The 19,410-nt window shown below is 38.5% G+C and overlaps 1 protein-coding gene across 6 annotated transcripts in view; it reads left to right on the top strand.

Annotated features, from left to right (window-relative positions):
- The window catches only part of ATP13A3 (ATPase 13A3), a 60,569-nt gene that overhangs the window by 10,285 nt on the left and 30,874 nt on the right, over positions 1-19,410 (top strand). For 5 of the 6 annotated variants that reach the window (XM_065073892.1, XM_065073895.1, XM_065073893.1 and 2 more), the window contains 5 exons: positions 11,811-11,904; positions 13,859-14,032; positions 14,804-14,974; positions 15,290-15,360; positions 18,687-18,767. In XM_065073892.1, coding sequence (XP_064929964.1) covers positions 11,811-11,904; positions 13,859-14,032; positions 14,804-14,974; positions 15,290-15,360; positions 18,687-18,767 — 591 coding nt within the window. Of the gene's footprint in view, positions 1-7,169; positions 7,207-11,810; positions 11,905-13,858; positions 14,033-14,803; positions 14,975-15,289; positions 15,361-18,686; positions 18,768-19,410 lie in introns of those variants that run through there. The other variant, XM_065073891.1, reaches the window with a different exon arrangement.

Genomic DNA, 19,410 nt, shown 5'->3' with positions numbered 1-19,410 from the left:
TAACCGGCAGGTGCTTTTTGGAACATATGACTTCTCCTTACCTGTAGAGACTGAGTGTGTATGAGAGCAAACAGACACTTGTGTTCTTGAAAAATGGTTTCTAACCAATCTTAATTAGCTATTGTGTACTGTATTGTTTTCTGATTTATTTGTAGTGTTAGTTGGCTGTGTGTAAATTTTTATTGCGGATGAGACATTGTAAGAAAGGTGCTTTGCAGATCCGTGAAAGATGTTGACATGGATGATCAGGAGTATGGAATGACCTCTGTAAGGGCAGCTGTTGGTCACTTCTGCATGGAGAATGGAAGGTGGGAGATAAAACAGTTTATAAAAGAGTCACAGATGACAGGGAGGGAGTAAATAAGGTATGACTTCTCTGCCCCTTCAAATACAAGAAGTAGGAAACTTCAGCTGCAACTAGTAGATGGAGGGTCAAAATAAGGAAAAAAGCATCCTTCCCTGTGAACTCAGGAATTCTTTGCTGCAGGATTTTGGCATGCTTAAAATGTGCCCCAAAATAATGATAAAAATAAAATCCATTTAGTATTAAATAAGACGATATGGTATTTGGCCAACAAAGCTCTTGAACTGCAGGTCAGGGGGATTGGAGAGAGTCTACTGGCAGTATCATTGTACAACTCTACTCATGATGGCTCCTTGACAGCTGCTCTTCTGGATGCAGGGCCAGTGCACATTTCGTCTGACCTTCTGGGGACTGTTATTTTGTTGCTCTATTAGCGTTCAGCTAGGTTTTCTATTCTTTGGTTGTTTACGTTCAAAGGGTATAGAGTAAAAGCTACTTAAGCATTTAGTGTATGTGGAGGATCATGGCAGTCCTTATCGGTGCTCTGTTTTCACCTAATATTTATGTAAAAACAAGTCCGGAGGGGGAAATCTGAGTGGAGCATCTGGAGAAGAGGTATCTGAGAAGAGGCTACTTCTGAATATTTGGCTAGATAGTGGTGATGTTTCAGTTAGTGAGGTCAATGCTTCAGGAAAGAGCGCTTCTTGATACATTTAATGCGCTTACAACATTTCAGTCTTGGTTTTAAGAAAAGTAGCTTTCCTCAAGGCAGAGAAGACAGATGCTCTTAGTACTGGTACAAAAAAGTTTATAGGCTAGGAAAGAAAAAAAATAAAAATGATAGCTAAAATGCAGTCATAAATATTGCTGTAGACATGTATTAAAGGAGAACTTCTCCTTTTAGAGAAGTGTGCAGGATAACAATTAATAAATAGAGTGATAGCCAAAAGAGAATGCTTACTGGAAGAAGCAAGTTTGAAGACCTTTACTGACTGTCAGCAGTGCTGAGAAGATTGCAGCAGTTAGAAGGTCGTGTGTCAGATTTTTGCAGTCAAATCTCTCACGCAGAAGATGTCTCTCACTGTTGATGCTGTGGAAATCATTCCCAAGAGATACACAAGTGCTGCAAAGTATCATTTAGAACGAGCTGCTTAAGGCAGTGATGGAAAGTATTGTAGCAGGCTGCTGTGAGTTTGTTTAATTTCACAGATTGCACAAGTCCTTCTCTGAGGGATAACCATTTGCCAAATTGCAAAAGCTCTTCTGGGTTTATAGGACACTTCTGAATGACTGGGACATAGTGACTAGATGGACATGGGCCAAAGTTTACATTACAGGCATGGAGGAATTGAGTTAAATGTTACAGGCTGTATGTCTGGTCTCTTGTCTTTGTCAAACTTCAGTTTGTGTAGAGTGTTACATAGAGTGCAACTTTTTCCCCTTGGTTTTCTTGTCTCACCTCATATGGAAGTTCCAAGAGTAAATTAAAAATTTTCAGGAGCTAAGTTGTCAGGTTGTATAAATTCCTGTGCATAAGAAGAAAGTCTTGTACAGCATTTTAATTTCTGAATGGAACTTGTTTGCAGATGTTTCAGTTATTAGAATTTGATCGGGGCAAATAAGTTGTCCTTCTTGAAATCTTAAATGGTGTTAAATCCTTTGTGCAACCTTTTAACTTCAGTTTTTAGCATTGTTATGTGATACTTAGAGTTTTAGCAGTTTCTGTCATATATAATATTTCTGCTGACTGGTGGTTTGGTTGCATACAAGAAGAGCTCTTTCCTTGAAGTGTTTCTGATTTAAGTGAATGTGTTACATACTTAAGGCTCTTTATCAATTTATCGTAACTTTCTTAATAAATATACTTTTAGTAAACATTAGAAAACCCAGGTTTAAGTGCTGAAGTTTAACCTGTTGACATGTATTAATCTTACAGAATAAACTTTTAGAAGTGATTACAATTTGGTGATGTTAATCTGGAAGATGTGCTATGTGTGTGTATTCAGCAGTTACACAGTTAAACTATAAGAAAATTCTGAGTTTTGCATCAGGATTTCGGGAAGCATGAAGAAATACTGCTGCTTTATCTCAGGATGTTCAGCTGAAAGCAACAAAAGGTACTAAGTCATATGGTGGGAAAGAAAGTAAAGGCACTAAAGCAGATTGACTTACGATGAGTATGACTGGTTCTCTTAACTATGCTGTAGTGACAGCTGTATGCCAACTATCCGTGCTTTTGAGGAAACATAAGTTAATTGTCTAAACTTTAGAGGAAAGTTCATCTCTTGTGATTAGTCTGGTTGTCCTCGATGATCTTCTTGTAGGCAATGAGAAATTTGATTCAGATGTTCTTATGTTAACCTCAAAAATATTTTTCCAAGAATTTAGAGGAAGAGGAAAAAAAGTCATTGCCTCCTTCACTGAGCATCCATACTACAAAAGCCAATATATCCCAGGAAGCAGATACTCTACATCGCACAATAAGGCTGCAGCCACACAGGAAAGGTTGGGCTCTTGGCACGGCCCCTGAGGGGAAATGCTTCCTTGAAAGGACCCATTGTTGCTGGATCTGGGTCTTCAGACTCCCAGTTCCCCACTGGGGTACTGGCGGTTTTCTTGGTGCTGGGATGGGGCATCTTTGCCATCTCCATTATCTGACCATAATAGTCTTGGTTATTTAATCAAACAGAAGGACTGAGTAAAGTTTGTGCCCCATGTGAGAAAGGAATGTCTTTTTGGAAACAGCTTCAGTGCTCAGCTATTGAAACCTCACGCTGGGTGTAATGGCACCACGCCGTACCCAAGGTATTTGAAACAGTTCAACTTTCTCTTCCAACAACAAATAAAACATTTCATTGTCCCTCTTGTCAAAGTCTGTGAATTCTAACCCAAATGTCTAGTATACTCTTCCAAGAGAGGAAAGAAACAATAAGCACCTAAAATAAATGTATGCTGTATTGGATTCCCTGACTGTGGAACAGACCTTTCCCTCATGGCAGCCAGGTAGGAGATCCAGAAATCTAAAATGGAAACAAGGAAAGACTGTGTTTCTGTGTGCCTCAGAGAGTGGGAATGAGCTTTGGGCAATTTTGACTTTTGGCACTTGATTTATCAGTTCCAAATTTTCATTAGCGTAAATCTGTGCTGCTTGAAGTAAGATAAATGAGACGCCAGGAAGGTTAGGTGGTGAAGCGCTTGACTGCTTGTCCTTGATACAAGTGACTGCTTTCCTAAATTCTCTTCTGACACATCTTCAACTTGTGTATGTGCTGTTACATTAATATCAAATATTTAAGTGGTCTGAAAATAATGATCTGAAGATCACTTAGAAAGTAGTTTTTGAGTATAGTATTGGCTACAGTACTTTGTTATCATGATGAATTGTGATACTGAGTTTATTGTTAGATGTAGAATTATCTTTCCTTAATGTAGCATGTTTTCTATAAACATTGCAATTGCTATTGCAGCCTGCAAAAAGTATACTTTACAAAGAATGCACTCTACAAATGTAAATACAATTTTGGTTTGGTGATTGTTGGATACAATGGTCTTCCTTAAGCCTAAACACAGAAACAAAAGCTTGTATTATAACAGAAAGCCCAAGATGGGAAGTGATAAAATAGGTATTGAGTGGAGGGCTTTGTTAAAATTTAGCTCGTGTACTTGTAAAATTTCCATGTATTCATTAAACTATTATGTCATTCTTATTGTTAGAGCTTGGTTAGTTGACTAAAGTGTTAAGCTTTGTTTGTGGTACAAATTATAACCTTAACTCCCTTAAAAATATAGCTGGAGGGTTTTTGAACTTCCATAGTTCCTACAGCTTGTATGTCTAATCCAAACATTTATTGTACATTATGTGGATAACTTTGCATTTAAGGGTTCAGCTGCAAGCTACTGCAGAACTGTAAATGGCAATGGCTTCCATTCACGTAAGGTGCATCTCAGATTGAATGTGCTTCTCAAGGAGAGTATCATTTACGTTTATTTATAATAAATGTTAGTATGCTAAAATAATACTGAAGCATTACAAATACATTTAAATTGACACACATAAACTCATGATGGTGTATGTTGGAGTAAAATGCTATAACCTTTGGGTTTTTTTGATCATAAAAGTGTGATATCCCCAGACTTTTGTCTAAGTTTTATATCAGCTATTAAGTGATCTGTTTCAGTTTTGAAGTGGTCTTTGAGTGAGGTGGCTTTTATGTTTTGGGGGCAGGTGAAGATGGCATCTTGTGCATGGTGTCGGGCTTGCCAGGTGCTACGAGAAGCCTCCAGCCTCGTGCTGCAGATACAGGGATCCCCCTGAGTCCAGGGTGCAGCGTTATCCTGTCTCACCCAAATCCTGGCTGTGGTGCTGGGGACTAAGTGGAAATTGCATCTCTGACATTCACCGCTCTTGCAGTGGTAAAAATGCTGAGTACAAGCACACCTGTGTTCTGAAGGTCCTTGAAGACTGTGAGAATTGATAAAAAGGAACTTTGGAAACTCTTTTGTTTGAGGAGATACTAAGACTAATGAGTGAGGGATGATGAATCCTGATAACAGACTGAAGACAAGATGTCATAATGTGGATTTTAGCAAGCCATTCTTATAGCATTTAAAATCAACTCCTAGCTTTTCAAATTGCAAGTCTATTTAAAAATGGTCCTTTTTTCATTTTCAGTGGCTGCAGGTTCTGCCAATCTTCTCAAAAAGTGGCCAGTGGAGAGATTTTTAGGAAACAACATTAATTTTATAGTTGCTGAAGTAGGATCTCTTACATAAAGGAGGAGAACTGAAAAGTAAATATGAGACTTATGTCCGAGGCACTGTAGGCAGAAACTTTGATTTCAGCTCTTGAAAGCTTGAAATATTCTTTTCAAGTTTACTTTTATTTTGATGATTGATTTTTAAAGCCTGCAGCATGTTATGTGGTAGTTTGAGAAGAGTGTGCTCCTGAATATTTTTGATCTTTATTTTTTCTGATCCTTACGTCTTCTTAGCTTTGTGTCCTCGTCCATTTATTTATTGGTGCAGCACATTTTAAATGAAGTCAGTGTTTTAGATTCAGCTCTTCAGGTATTGTATGTGGAACTCATTGGCAGCTTGCATGGGCAGGAGCTACAAGCTCAGGTAGTAATAGCTGATAAGACTTTTCCTTCAATTTTTATAGCTCCACTTAACAGTGTGCTTCTTCTAGAATACAGTTGCTTAACTTATACTTAGAACGTCTTTTTGAGAAGATGCATTCATATCCCTTCCTGGCTTGTTACTGCTCTTCTAATTTGAGTATTTAGTTTTTAATTTCATAGCTGACGGTGTGGCAGAGATTGAGCATCAGTTGGTGTTTTGTGTATGTAAAGCGATTGCTTACCTCCTGTAGGTCCGTTGCACGAATGCCAAAAACCTTTACCATAATGTGTGGAAAAAATGGACTGTTTGGTGACTGGTGTCTGTGTGTGGGAATGGTGGGTGACTGGAACAAGAATGAGCTTGTGGTGGACGTGGCCTGTGTGAGGAGCCGTACCTTGTGAGACTGATTCCGTGGTGTGGTCACAGGTTGCAAGTACAGCTCTAAAGGGCAGAAGTGTTTAATTTCTGAGTGACTGAAAGAATGTTTGACTTTCTAGTTTGAAAACAAGCCAGGGTTTTTCTGTGTTTTGACAGCTAGTCAGGATACTGGTGATGATGATATTTGCTATACATCAGACACTATCTGCAGTTAATGGCTGTTCCAGATATTTTTTAATTCAGAAATCTGGAAGACTTGTAATGACATCAAGCTATTTAGAAACTTGATTTCCAACTCCAGAGAAGTAAATTGTTTCTTAATGGAGGATGTATTTGTTGTAAATAAGGATTTTTAGTCTTTCAGTAGACCTTGAAGGATCTGTATTGGATCCTTTTGGACACAGGAGAGCCAGACTGGTCAGTTAGTGAGACACTAGATCAGATTTCAGGAATGTGATACATATTTGATCTATACCATGATCTTTTTCTAGATAGGTCACTTAGGTTTGGGGTTTTTTTGTCTTAATTCTCTTCCCCTAGAATTTTACAGTGCCTGGTTTATTTAATGACAGTGATTACATAGGGAGCTGAGAAGATTGACTCTTATTCATGTCTGCATGTTGGTGGCTTTTAAATTTGGCTTCTTTCATGCATGTCTCTCACTTTTCCTGTCTGCCTTGCTAAATCTTTTCATTTGCCCCCTTGTGTTCCCAACAAAGCACTGATTGATCCTTGTACAGGAAAGTACCTTGTTTCTGCAGTGATCAATAGTGACCAAGTCCCTTTCTTAGCTTTGTAGCACTTGATCTCTAAATGTGATCTGATTTGGTGTATGTGATTGCTTCATTATTATCTGTGCTAAACTGTAGAATGCTGGGAGTGAGAAATAAATGTATTTCTTAACTGGCACCTTTATCATCAGTTAGCTCCTCAAAATGAATGTTGTTGTCTTCCCTTGCAACAGCTGTAAATACAAGGAAGGGTTTGGCCAGGAGCATATATGCTTTTAGCCGGGCAGATAATATCAGGACTCGTGCACAGACCTGAATTTGCCGGCAGGCTCCCGGGGAGGCATTTGTGGTTTGAATAGAAGGAGCTGGACCGGGCGGCTGATGCTGGAAGCGCAGCCTCCGCGCCAGCCCGGCCACAGTCCTGTAATTGTTCAGCCACACTGGAGGGAAGAGGGAAAAAAAAAGGCATTCCAAGCAGTGCCAAATTTTCTTTGATATGTTAATCTTTTGATAACAGTTTGAAAAGCCCTTGGAGACTTTTTTTAGATTTTAGACAAAATAGTTCATTTGTCAGGACTTCCCCTGTAGATAGGGTCTCGGTTATTAAGAACTGCCTTGCTAACTGATGATAACAAAAGCAAGTGCAGGGAACAGCTGCTGGACTGCTTGTTGGTAAGAGAAACTCTTTGTTATCTCAGGATTTTTATGAATATCTGAAAGGAATAAAATAGGGAATGTTTAAGATACAAGTTTGTAAGTTTATTTACTTGCATATTTTAAGCAGACAGATGATGACAGAACATAAGCGTATGTAACAACTTGTTAATTTTTTAATGCATATCCATACCTGAATTTTACTAAAGACTTGAGCTGTCAAAATTGTTTTCATCTGAGAAACCTGATATTTAAATTACCCAGTGACTGCAGGAGATACCAAAAGTTTATTTTCAGACCTTGAAATTTTTCTCTTGAAATTATGAAACTTCCAGTTTAATTGCAAAACTGAAAGAATAAGCTGCTGACAACAGTGTATGTATGCTAAAGCAGAATTAGTTTTTAAGGATTATGGACTTGGGACAAATGTTGAGGAGACCAGAGGGAAAATCTGTTTGCTTCCTGCCCCACAAGTCAAAGTTGAAGGGGAAAATCTGTGCTGAAGTAGTTTGTTAATTATGCTCACTATTAGAAAACTGACTTCAGATGAGCTTGCAGTCCTTTGGAAGTGTGGCTTGCAGAACTCCTCAGGCATAGTAATTGAGACTTAGTGTAGTTGTTTAACAACATTTTTCTTAATAAATATGCCATGAGTTCACTTGCACCTTTTATACTGTTGGCAACAAATGTTTGTTGCCTGTAAATATTTTGGTAGAACTGCTTGGTATCCTGGTTGTTTAGTCAGGGTAGATCAACAAATAGATACTGGTGTAGTAATTAAAAGAAGGTGCAGCCTATTCTTCACTGTGGGGAATGCATGTAGTTTTAGGGTCTGTAGACTGCTGTAATTTCTCCAGTGATCCAATCTGTGATCTACTTCAGCTCCAAAATAATATCGACTTAAATCTGAAACTGCAGGTGTTGTCCTCCTCAGAGCTACATATTCTTCAGGACAGAGGCAAATAGCAAGTGCAGTTTAACTTAATTTTGATATACTTTTTGTTTTTCCTTCAAAGTTGCAGATTTACTGTTTAGGCTTGTGGATCAAATGTTTGCGCTTAGAAATACTTACACTGAACAGGGTCTGAACTGTCTATATACCTGTGGTCTAGGATGTTGCAAGTTATTTCATTCTCGTAGTCTCAGTGGCAAACAGCATTTCTTTTATGGACCTTTTTTATACTTCCTACTTTTCTGACTCTAGAATATGCTTAGCTATACAATAGTAGCTCAATGAGTAAAAATTATGTAAGTGGAGCAACAGTAACTTTCACCATTTCCATTGTTTTTGGCCTCTTTCTTTAAAAGGAATAAATAGTGCTCTTTGGTTGCTATTTGCAGTTTGTTAAAGGAGGAGCAGACTTCTCTAGCTGTTCACTCCAGAGAACTTGTGCCGGAGAGAGGTCGGGTGGCAGCTCTTGTATCAGAGGAACTTTATATTTGAATGTGACTGAGCCCACGTTGCTTCTTGTGAGTGCATTTCAACCTTGCTTCAGTTTGAGCGCTAGTAAAATCTCATACTCCCTTGTCTGAAAAGTCCATGGCTTATATTTAAATATTAAATATTTAAAGTATTGAAATGTTTAATTTCCCGCTATATTATAGAAAGACATAAAGATCAAATGCAGATTGCTGAAGTCTCTTCTGACCCAGTGAAATGCTGCTACTTCTTTCTTCAGTCTGCCCCGGCAGGCTGAGGTCACCTCTGAAGCCCTGGGGGGTGGTGGGGAACCCCAGGTTGCAGCTGAGCCCTGAGAAACAAACCCAAAGCACTTACGCATTTGAACTCTTGATGATGAGCTCGGGCTGATGATGTGCCAAAGGGAAAAGATTGGGGAAAGTGTGCTGTTCTTCATTAATGAATAGTAATGATTTTCATGGCTTGTCAACTAAGAAAAGATCTCTAATGTTCTGACTTTAGATATTTGAATTTAAGTTTAATATGGAAAATTACAGGCAGTATGTGAAGTACTGAGAATGCGTGTGTTAGTTGAAGGTTGCTCAGTAAATAAGTCTGTATAAAATAATGCAGATGGAGCTAATGATGTGAGTCAGAAATAGCCTCCTAATGCTCTTTGTGTATTCCCTGTGTGATTCTACCCAGCTGTTCCAAGAACTCATTGAATTGCAGGAATTATTGCCGGTGCTCTCAGTGCTGAGATTTCCCTTCACGCTTCTGCAGACCGAAGCTCGGAGCTTCTTCCCAGCTGTGGAACAGCCCTAAACTAAAGCAATTGCACTTCTCTCTCTTGCTGCTGCAGTGTCCCATAAGGTGCCTGTACTGATGTGTTGGCCATATGGAAGTCTTGGTTGAGATTTATTGATCTTGAGGCTGTTTGCATTTATTTTGCCACCTGGTGCTTTCCTGTATCAAGTACAGTTGTTAGATGTGTTTGTCAAGATTGGAGTTTTGCCTGCAGGCACTGTTTTTGATGTTGCAATATACTATAGCTGGGGAATGCATGTTTGTTTAAGAGCAGACTACTTCAAGCATGATAAATTGAATCATTCTCTTATGGAGCTGTGAACTCTATTAGAAGTGTAAATCTGTAAATACACAAAACTTTTTCTAGCTGCATGACTTGATTGAAAATGCTATTTGCACAGTGTACATAAAGGTGTTTGACGTTAATAATTTGAAGATTGTTCTCAGGAGATTTCTTAGAAATCCTCTATAGGTTTAGGACAGATTTTAACTGATTTCATATATATGTGTGTTTCCCAGTATAAAAAGCTGTTTAGTGAAGACAAATGGCAGTTTAAAAAAAAATGTGTTTTAGAACTTATATGACTTGTTTAACGGATAAGGAGGTATCAGAGGTGCACATCTTCTGGCTTGATTTCCAAATTAATCTGCGGTAAGAAAGGTATTCATAGTTCAGTATTGGATAATAATAGAAAATTTTCAGTTTAACAAGGCAAGGAGCATGTGAGCTGATCTTTCTATGAGAGGACACAGCTGTTACTGATGAGCTTCCTTCATGCAGACTAAGATTTGGTTTATGGGGTGCCCCTGAGCTGGGCTAAGCCCCTGGGCTGGGATGCAGCTCTGTGCTTCCCCCCTGTGTTTGTTCCACCAGGACCTTGTCCAGCATAGGGCATAGATTTCTGGGAGACCCAGAAATCTTTTCTGTTGGGTTCCTGCTTCAGTTGTTGGCTTAATTGGAAAGGAGGTGGACACTTGCAGAGACCACGGGGGCATGTGATGATGCTGATAAACTGCAGGAGTCGGGAGTAAGGAAGGACCTTTGGAAGCTGGCACTGCTGCTGCATGTGAGTGCTGGATCCAGAGAGGATCTGACTTGGAGTCCAGGGATTTGATTTGTGAAAACGGTGGGGAGTTAATGACAAAAAGAACTTGGTAATGGTTGTGCTTTTATCACAATACTACTTAATACTAAGTATTTTAAATAGTGGCATCCTAATCTTCAATGGACAGCTTAGATGAAGTGGAAGGCTTTCATATATTTTTTTTTTTGTAACATCTTTCTATCTGAAAAATCACGATTACAATAATACTATGACAGTGAATTCTTAATACTTAAGGACTGCTTATATGCTGTCTTTTGAGAGATTGATATGTGTGCAGTATATAAAATCAAAGGCTGTACAGTGTCAGTGCAGAGACTGAGACTGAGCCTTAGCAGGTGAGCACTAGCTTTTCAGTGGTTTTAACTATGGTAGGTGGTCCTGTGGAAATATGATACAGGTGCATTAATTGTAAACTGTGCACAATTAGCATCTACAGGGGTGCCCAAATGAAGGCTAGATGCAGTTTTAATTTCAAAATCTGAACTTTTTGACTTGGTACCTTTTGATTTTCTTTGTTTATGTCATGTTGAAACTTCTGGTGAGCCTCATAGTGTGCTGTAGTCTTTTGTTTATAGTTCTTCCTTTTGGAATAGGGATCTGTGTGCAGTATGTTCAGCTTGTAGACAGCTTCATATATTTTCATGCCTGTTACCATTTGTGAAACTTGTGATCGGAATCTATCCTCAAAACACCCCTCAAGATTTGCAGCTATGAGAGATTTACAGTAAGAAATTAACTCATTGATGCCAATTGAATGGTAAAAGAATTGGAAAGACGACTATCAGACCATTGAGCATGTCTTGACTTAGAAATATTAAACTGCTCAGATGAGAAATGAACATCTTGGGAGTACAACACCTTTCCTCTTGCAGGATAGCCTGGCTTCTGAAAGTATCTGATTGGAGTTTTTATGTATAGAATGACAGAAACTTATCATCTTGACCTACTTCTAAGCTTTTTTTTACAGGTTTAATTTACATTTCCATCATGAAGTTTGTAGAATGTACCAAAAACTGCTTGCTGCATGTAACCAAGTTAAATTGGTACAGGCTCTTTTCCTTCCCTCAAAGCCTGCTGTTGCTGCAATATTTCACCTGTATTCATCTAGTGTTCAGTCTTTTAAAGCTTTACTAAAGCTCCTTGGGTGGTTACTATGGGAAACTAGTAACAGTGCAAATTTAAGATCTGTGTTAATATGTTGTCAGTGTGGTTTATGGGTATGTACTTACAGGAAATAATTCAAAACAACCTAATACTTAGATATAAAATCAGAAATCATGCTTCAGTTTTTAATTCTTATGTTGTTAAAGGTCTTCCATATCTCAAGTCGAGAAGTTCCATATCATACTAAACATGGAAAAAGAAGAAAATAAATTTGTCAATAAAGCAGAGGAAGATGAGATGGTAAGGAATACTGTTTGTCTATTTTTATACAGTGAAAGAAACACATTTTCATTGTTTTCTCTCTAAATGGGGCATATTACATCAGGAAGTGGACTCTCTAGGTTTTAATCAGTTTACGAATTTTATAAGGTTATCCTTGATAATCTTTTTTGGTATTAACACATGTAGTCTTGGGATAGGGAATGTTTCTTTTGAAAGGCTTTGCAAAGGTGCTGGATTGGCTACACTGAGCTCAGTAGACCAATACATAACACATTTTGATACTTAGTTTTTTTTTTTTTTTAAAGAAAATGAAAGTAAAGTAGGTTATGGGTTTGGTCTTTTTTTTTTTCCTTCCAACCCTGCAGCTTTTTTCTTGTCATTTAAAACAGGTTAATGCTCCATAATCCGACTGTACTCTGCATACTCTTGCATATTCATATTTATGCAGAGAAGACCCACTCCCTAAAACATGGTGAGCAGTTTTATGAGTGTTTGGTAGCACGTAAACTTTGCTTTCTACTAGAGCAATGATGTCCTGGAAGACGCAGCAGTTAGTTTTGACAGGAAAACAGTGGCATCTAGCCCATTCTAGAGAAGGCAGAAACAGTGGCATCTAGCCCATTTCTAGCCCATTCTAGAGAAAGCAGAAACTATTTGAGGTATTCAGGGATTTTTGTTTTTAATAATGGTGTGATCCTGTGAATTGAAGTCCTTGTTCCGTCTTTGTGCACACTGCTAGGAAAAGCTCTAACATGGGGAGCAGCCAAATACACCTTGCGCCAAAAATGAAACTGAGGTGCTTATGGTCTGATCACTAAAATAAACATTTTCTGGAGGAAATAATTTTGGTTTTGTTTCCAAAAGCAGCATTAACCTCTCCCACTCTCTTTCACTCACCTGTTTTTATTGCTAAGGAGTGAATACTGGCTCCAGTCTTTTGGGGGCAACAGAATGGGTTTTGTCTCTGCTTTTTGTCAGCTGAGAAGGCTGCATACCAAACTTGTTGAAAAGCCTTTTCTTAGAAATTATTTAAACCCTTTTCCTAATACTGTTTAATGAGAAGTACAACAAAATTTGCAAGAAGTTGGTGTCATTATGAACAATGTGGGTGGGACTCAAAGGGAAACTTCATTGCCATTTTGCAGCAGGAAATATAATCTAATGATGTAATGTGAAACTCAGGAATGTAACACAGCATCTAGTAAGTCACTGAATTATTTTCTGTTCCTGGCTGTCATCAGGTTAAGTTGGTACTTGCCTTTGACCGAAGCACATTTAATACTTTGTGGATTTTTAATGGGAGAAGAGGATTTTTCCAGCTGGTGCGATTTACAGAACCTTTGACAGCGTGGCTTGCAGTTTCAAATGTTTCACAGTAGCATTTCTTGTTAAATGGAAGGCAAAATAAGCCAGTTTGTCTACTAAAAAGTACTACTTGACAAATATATTGACATGCTTCTTTAGAAAGTATGCATTTCTGCTCGCACCAGTAATTCAAAATTGTGTGCTAGCTAATAAAATTCTAATGTGGTAACATCAGCATTTGACAAAACCACATGTGCTTTTGCTTTTAAATGCTTAGCTGGCTTGTGCTGTGTCACGGTCAAAAATGTGATGGTTCACTGAGCGTTAAGGCAGGTTGTGTTGCAACCTCAGTCCTCAGGGAGCAATGCAGAGAGGAGGCAGGTCCTGCAGTGAAATGTTTTAAATGGTGTGGATGTTCAGCCTTTGTCAGGCTTTTACTGACATTTGTATTTCTGACTAAGCAAACCAGTGTTCCTTTTTGTTGTCACTCCATCGTATATTAAGTTGTAAAAAGTCTTTCTTTCTCCCAGAAAAGTAAAAGGTGAAAGTGGCTTTGAAATTTGATTTGCTTTAAATACTGCAGTTCATGAAAAATTAACGTGGGCTTTCCAAGCCAGAGTAACTAAGAGGGTCATGGTTTGTTATTTGTTTCTCTGTTTTCATGCAGGAGATCTATGGCTATGATCTGTGTCGCTGGAAGTTGGTGCTGGTTGCTGTAGGAGTGATCTGTTCTGGTGGTTTTCTCCTCCTCCTCCTCTACTGGATGCCTCAGTGGCGTGTGAAAGCAACGTGCAGACGGACTACACTTAAAGACTGTGAAGTGGTTCTGCTGAGAACAACTGTAAGTCTATAGGAGTGTGCGTTGTTTCACATCCCTCCTGCTGCTTGCTAAAATACAGAAATCCTTCCATGCAATGTAGACATGATTTTGTTTTACAGCACTGCAGAGCTGTGCTGCTTGGTACTGTACACAGCTTTGCCGTGATATGGGAAGACTGACAGCTGCTTGCAGAGGGCATAATAAAAAGAAAGTCTTTGATTTTGGATTTTAAGAATTAAACACACGAATGCTGTTGTCATCAAAAGTTACAGAACAGATACCTTGTTCGTAGAGCTTGATAACATGGTTTTCAGGTTTTCTTTCCCCTTGTTCTGCAAGATACATTTGTTGAGTTAAGGTGTAGCTGTGGACCCAAGCTTGGTTTGATTTCTTCCTCCGCCATTGCTGTGTACAGTCCTTGGATATGATCTTGTGTTAACTCCTCAGTTATTTGAAGTTGCAGGGTGGGTGCAGCTGAATGCACAGGAATCTCACAGTTCCTCCCACTACTGAACAACTGTATAAAATTGTGATGGGCTTAAGATGTCAAAATTCAAGTACCAAGACTCATTGCTTAAAAATAAATAAATCGGTGCAAAAAATATGTTTTTAGAATTGTTGAAATAAAACGTATTCTTAAGATAGCTGATATTAACTTGGGGATATCTTCCGTGGTTATGTATGGGCTCTGCTAATCTGGCAATTGTGGACACATTTTGCTACGGCTGCTGTAGTAAAATGCTGTTTAAATGCTGTATCAACCAACTCTTTTTTTTTCCTCCTCCTTTTAAGGATGAATTCAAGATATGGTTTTGTGCAAAGGTTCACATTATGCCTTCTTTGGGAGCCAATCCTTTACAGAATCCGAACCCTATTGTACACAAGGTTTCAAATGGCCATGCTGCTCATCTCTGTGAATCTGCTGCAGAAGAGAATAAAAATGATTTGAAAAAATATTTGCCTGTAAGTAAATGTGCAATACTACACTGGCTAATTATCACGAGTATCTCAAGTAGTATCTAGAGCAAACACACACAATACAGTGCATGTGAGCTACTTCTTTTGTCTGAAAGGCTAACTCATTCTTTGGGTGGAGCACAAATCTTTTCCTCAATAGCCTGTTACTGGAAGTTGTGGAATGCTTGAATGATTATTTTGAAAGAAAACTCTTCATTTTTCAGTGAAGTTTCTCTGAATTTACTTTCTATCACTGTTCATAATAAAGTCAGTGAGAGGTGTTACGCGGTGCTAGTTTAATATCTTTGTCTGCCCTTCCAGATTCGTTATTTCACACATCACAGCGTGAAGTATTTCTGGAATGATTTGGTTCAAAGTTTTGATGTTGTACGGTAAGAATGCTTTTTCTTTAGTGTTGTGTTTCAAACTGCATTTTTAAAAAATACAATAGCATGCTTAAGAACATAGTGAAAATGGGCATCATATTCTGAACAGATGTTTTAGCTCATTGAGTCTTTTTGTGAACGATAGTTAGGGCAGGGAGATTTTAACTCGGTGTGACTTTGGAAGAAAAGTATTTGTTTAATCTGCCTTTATCAAGCATGATTCGTACAGGGTGGCAGGCTGCATGCCTCTGCAAGCGTTTTGCCTGTTGTTGGAGTAGTATTTGAGAATCAGAATACCTGTTTATAGACAGTAGTTCTTCTATAAACTCTTAAAAGCTTTCCTTTTTTTATTTTTTTGCATTGCTGTTGAGCTAGACCCAAAAGGAGTATCTAGGAAGAGGGGAATTCACCAAATGCGTTGTTGCTACTGATAAGGCCTTCTCATAGTGCTAACAAGTTAAATGAACACAAACTTCTCTGTTTTTGACAACTGCTTGTTAAAATAAGAACTTCAGATCAGAAATACAACCTTTTCTAAACTCATATGAATGTTCACTGCATTGAACCATCGTGTAGAAAAGTCGAAGCAGAAAAAATTAATGACCAGTGACTGAAGGAAGGAAAAATAGCCAAAATTTCTGTAAGAAGAAACACACTTTGCAAAAATTTCTTATGTTTCCCCCAAAAATGTGCAAGTAGTATGGCAAGTTACTAGAAATTACAACAATTTAAAGAAATAATCACAATCTGAGCAGTTACAAAAGTGAGATCTCCTCTTTAAGGAGACTGGAAATGTCTCAGTTCATGTGTAAGTAATTAAGAGCTTTAAATGCATTTTTTATGTTAAACCTCTCATGAGTCACGGTGGTGCAGGTAGTGATGCTTGTCATTTTGCATTGCAGGCTCCTGTTTTCATGCCTATAATGTTGCTAATTTAAACTGTTCAAAGGGAGTATTTCCCACAGATGAGATGTAAAAAAATACCCTCAAATTAGAACTATACTTCTGTGCTTAGGACATGTATGGGAAAAAAAATCATGTGATTCTACATATTTAGAAAAAAATTTTATTCCTTAGCATTAAAGCAGTGACTTGAAAGAAACTGGGCATTTGTTGGCTCTTTGACTGTGCCTTTTGATGTTCTTGTGATAACTCAGCCAATTTATAAGCCCTGGAAAAAATCTCAGATATGCCTGTGAAGTTATGTGAGCATTTATTCAATCACATTCTTGCTGATAGGCCAAACTTTCGTTTGTTTGATGTATTAGCAATGACTGAGCCTGACCACTTGTTTAGTCAGGTACTGTAGCTGAGCTGGACACCATTATTTCGCAATTGGATAGTAAAGAGGAGAAACAGCTGGATCTGAGACATATCTGACAATGGGAGAGTACAAAGTCACTTTTGCACAAGGTTAAATGAGAATGAGAGTTTGCTGTAACTTTTCTCTCAAGTGAATTAGGTATGATCATGTAGTGAAGTATTAAATACCACCTCTGAAATAACAGCTGAACTTTTGAACAATAAGTATCCTCAAAAGAAGTCTTAAATGTTTGGCCTTCATCAAGATACTTTTTCTTAATCTGCTCTGCAGCTTATGTAAAAAAACAGAAATTGGTATGACCTAATAACATGACAGACACTCAGGTTAATACTTGTAAAGAGATGGATTATGAGACTGAGGGCTTTATAGTAAAATCCATAAGGCAAGCAAGACAGTTGTAGTTGTGCTCTAAGCACAAGACTGCATCGTGAGGATAGATTCACTCTGTGCAATTGTGCAAGTATCCAGAGACAGAACAGTTTGATCATGTAATTAAAGCCTTAGCACAATATAAAAGGGAAGCAAATTGAGATTTCTTGGGCAACTAATTTAGTTATGAGAGCTTGAGTTTCATATCATTGTTCTTTTTATAATAGCGTAATATAAAGATCGCTATTTTAAACACAGGAAATGCAAGTGTAATTGTTCTTCAAGTAAATCAGACTTGGTCACATAGCCAAAGGGGATGCAACTTTGACCTCATATGTCTGTTTTGTTTTAGCTAGTGTCAACTAAATCTGAGTTGATGAGTGCTTTATGTAATAAACTCTGCACATGCAGATTTTTTTTTTTTAAATGCCCTGGGAATTCAGTACTGTAACAGTACTGTAAAAAGCAGATAACATACTGCTAGAAGCTTTGTCTTTGCATGGACATTACACACATAGATATGCATATTTGCATAGAGAATCATTTCAGTTGGAAGAGACCCTCAGGATCACTGAGTCCAACTATAACCTAACCTAACTCTGGCACTAAACCATGTCCCTATGAGCCTTGTCTGAAGGTCTTTTAAACACCTCCAGGGATGGTGACTCCACCACTGCCCTGGGCAGCCTGTTCCAATGCCTGATAACTGTTTCTGTGAAGACACTTTTCCTAATATCCAATCTAAACCTTCCCTGGTGCAACTTGAGACCATTTCCTCTTCTCCTGACACTTGCTGCTCCAGAGAAGAGACCAACACCCTCCACGCTACAACCTCCTTTCAGGTAGTTGCAGACAGCGATAAGGTCTCCCCTCAGCCTCCTTTTCTCCAGACTAAACAGCCTCAGTTCCCTCAAGTGCCTCTCATCAGACTTGTGCTCCAGGCCCCTCACCAGCTTCGTTGCCATTCTCTGAACTCTCTCCAGCACCTCAAGGTCTTTCCTGTAGTGAGCACAGGAGTCAAGGTGGGGCCTCACCAGTATCAAGTACAGTGGCACAGTCATTTCTCTACTCCTGCTGGTCACACTATTCCTGAGAGAAGCCAGGATGCTGTTGGCCTTTTTGGCCACCTGGGCACACTGCTGGCTCATGTTCAGCCATCTGTCCATCAGCACCCACAGGTCCTTTTCTGCCAGGCAGCTTTCCAGCCATTCTTCCCTGAGCCTGTAGCACTGCCTGGGGTTGTTGTGACCCATAAAGCATTTAGTTTTAGGAACCCTTAAATGACGAAGAAATATTTGTCTATATTGATTTTATGTTTTATAAAACATGCTCGCTTTTTAATTTGGAGGCCTTTGAATACTAGTTACATTAGTATTTTACTTCATTTAAGTGTATCTCCGTTTTGACTGAGATGTGACTGTCCTACAGAGTAAGACATGTGAACAAGAGAAGTGTTTTTAGCATCCCATTGGTACGTGCAGTTGTGACGAAAATAGCTAGAAAAAAGTTAACCCATAGACTTTCTTCTTGTATAATAAAGTGTAATTCTTGGCAAAGACCTAACTCTTTTGGGTTACTGAATAATTATTTTTAAATACCAGGTTTCTTGAATAACTCATTGACTTTTGTGTTTACCTAGAGGTCTAGATGAATCTACACTCTGTTCTTCAATTCATAAGGAACACAGCACAGGACTGGCAAAGGGAATGCATGATTACAGGTAATGTTACCATATTTGAGGGAAGAATTGTTTTCGTTCCATTATTTGTGTTCAAACTGTTAACAAAAGCAGAAGACAATTGGGTGATTGGTGTTTACAGGCAGGCTCTCACGCTTGCTTCAAAGAAGGCTGTTAGATGTATGTAATTCTTGTTTTTCTTACCTATATGTTGATTAGAAACTAGACTGATATTGTGTTGACTGACTTTTCTCAAATGACACTGACCGTGGGAATTGGAACGATTGCTTAAAGCAATTCAAAATATGTTTCTGAAATTGTATTTACTAAACATTTTGAAATACAATGTGTATGGAAAGAATAGCAAGCAGTTTTCAACCACATTGGCAGGTATACAGTGAAATTTGGCTGTTGATGGTAAAGCAAAGGAGGTATTTTTTCCATATAACTCACCTCTAATTGGCATAAATGTTCTCATAACATACTGTCATTGTTGAAGAGTGTGTATGGGTTCAGAATCAAACTGATTCTCGTTGGAAAAGTCCATCAGGAGTTCTTTAGCTGGAAAGATGCTTTGTCTCAAGCTTCAGATTGCTGAAGGCTGGAGGGGAATGCTCAGGGAGATCACTCTGCTGCTTGTTTCTTTCCTGACCTTGCTGGTGGTCATTGTGAGCGAGGGGATAGT

This window comes from Columba livia, chromosome 9, assembly GCF_036013475.1.
Source record: "Columba livia isolate bColLiv1 breed racing homer chromosome 9, bColLiv1.pat.W.v2, whole genome shotgun sequence".
Classification (NCBI taxonomy): domain Eukaryota; kingdom Metazoa; phylum Chordata; class Aves; order Columbiformes; family Columbidae; genus Columba; species Columba livia.
This window is presented reverse-complemented; position numbering and strand designations above follow the sequence as displayed.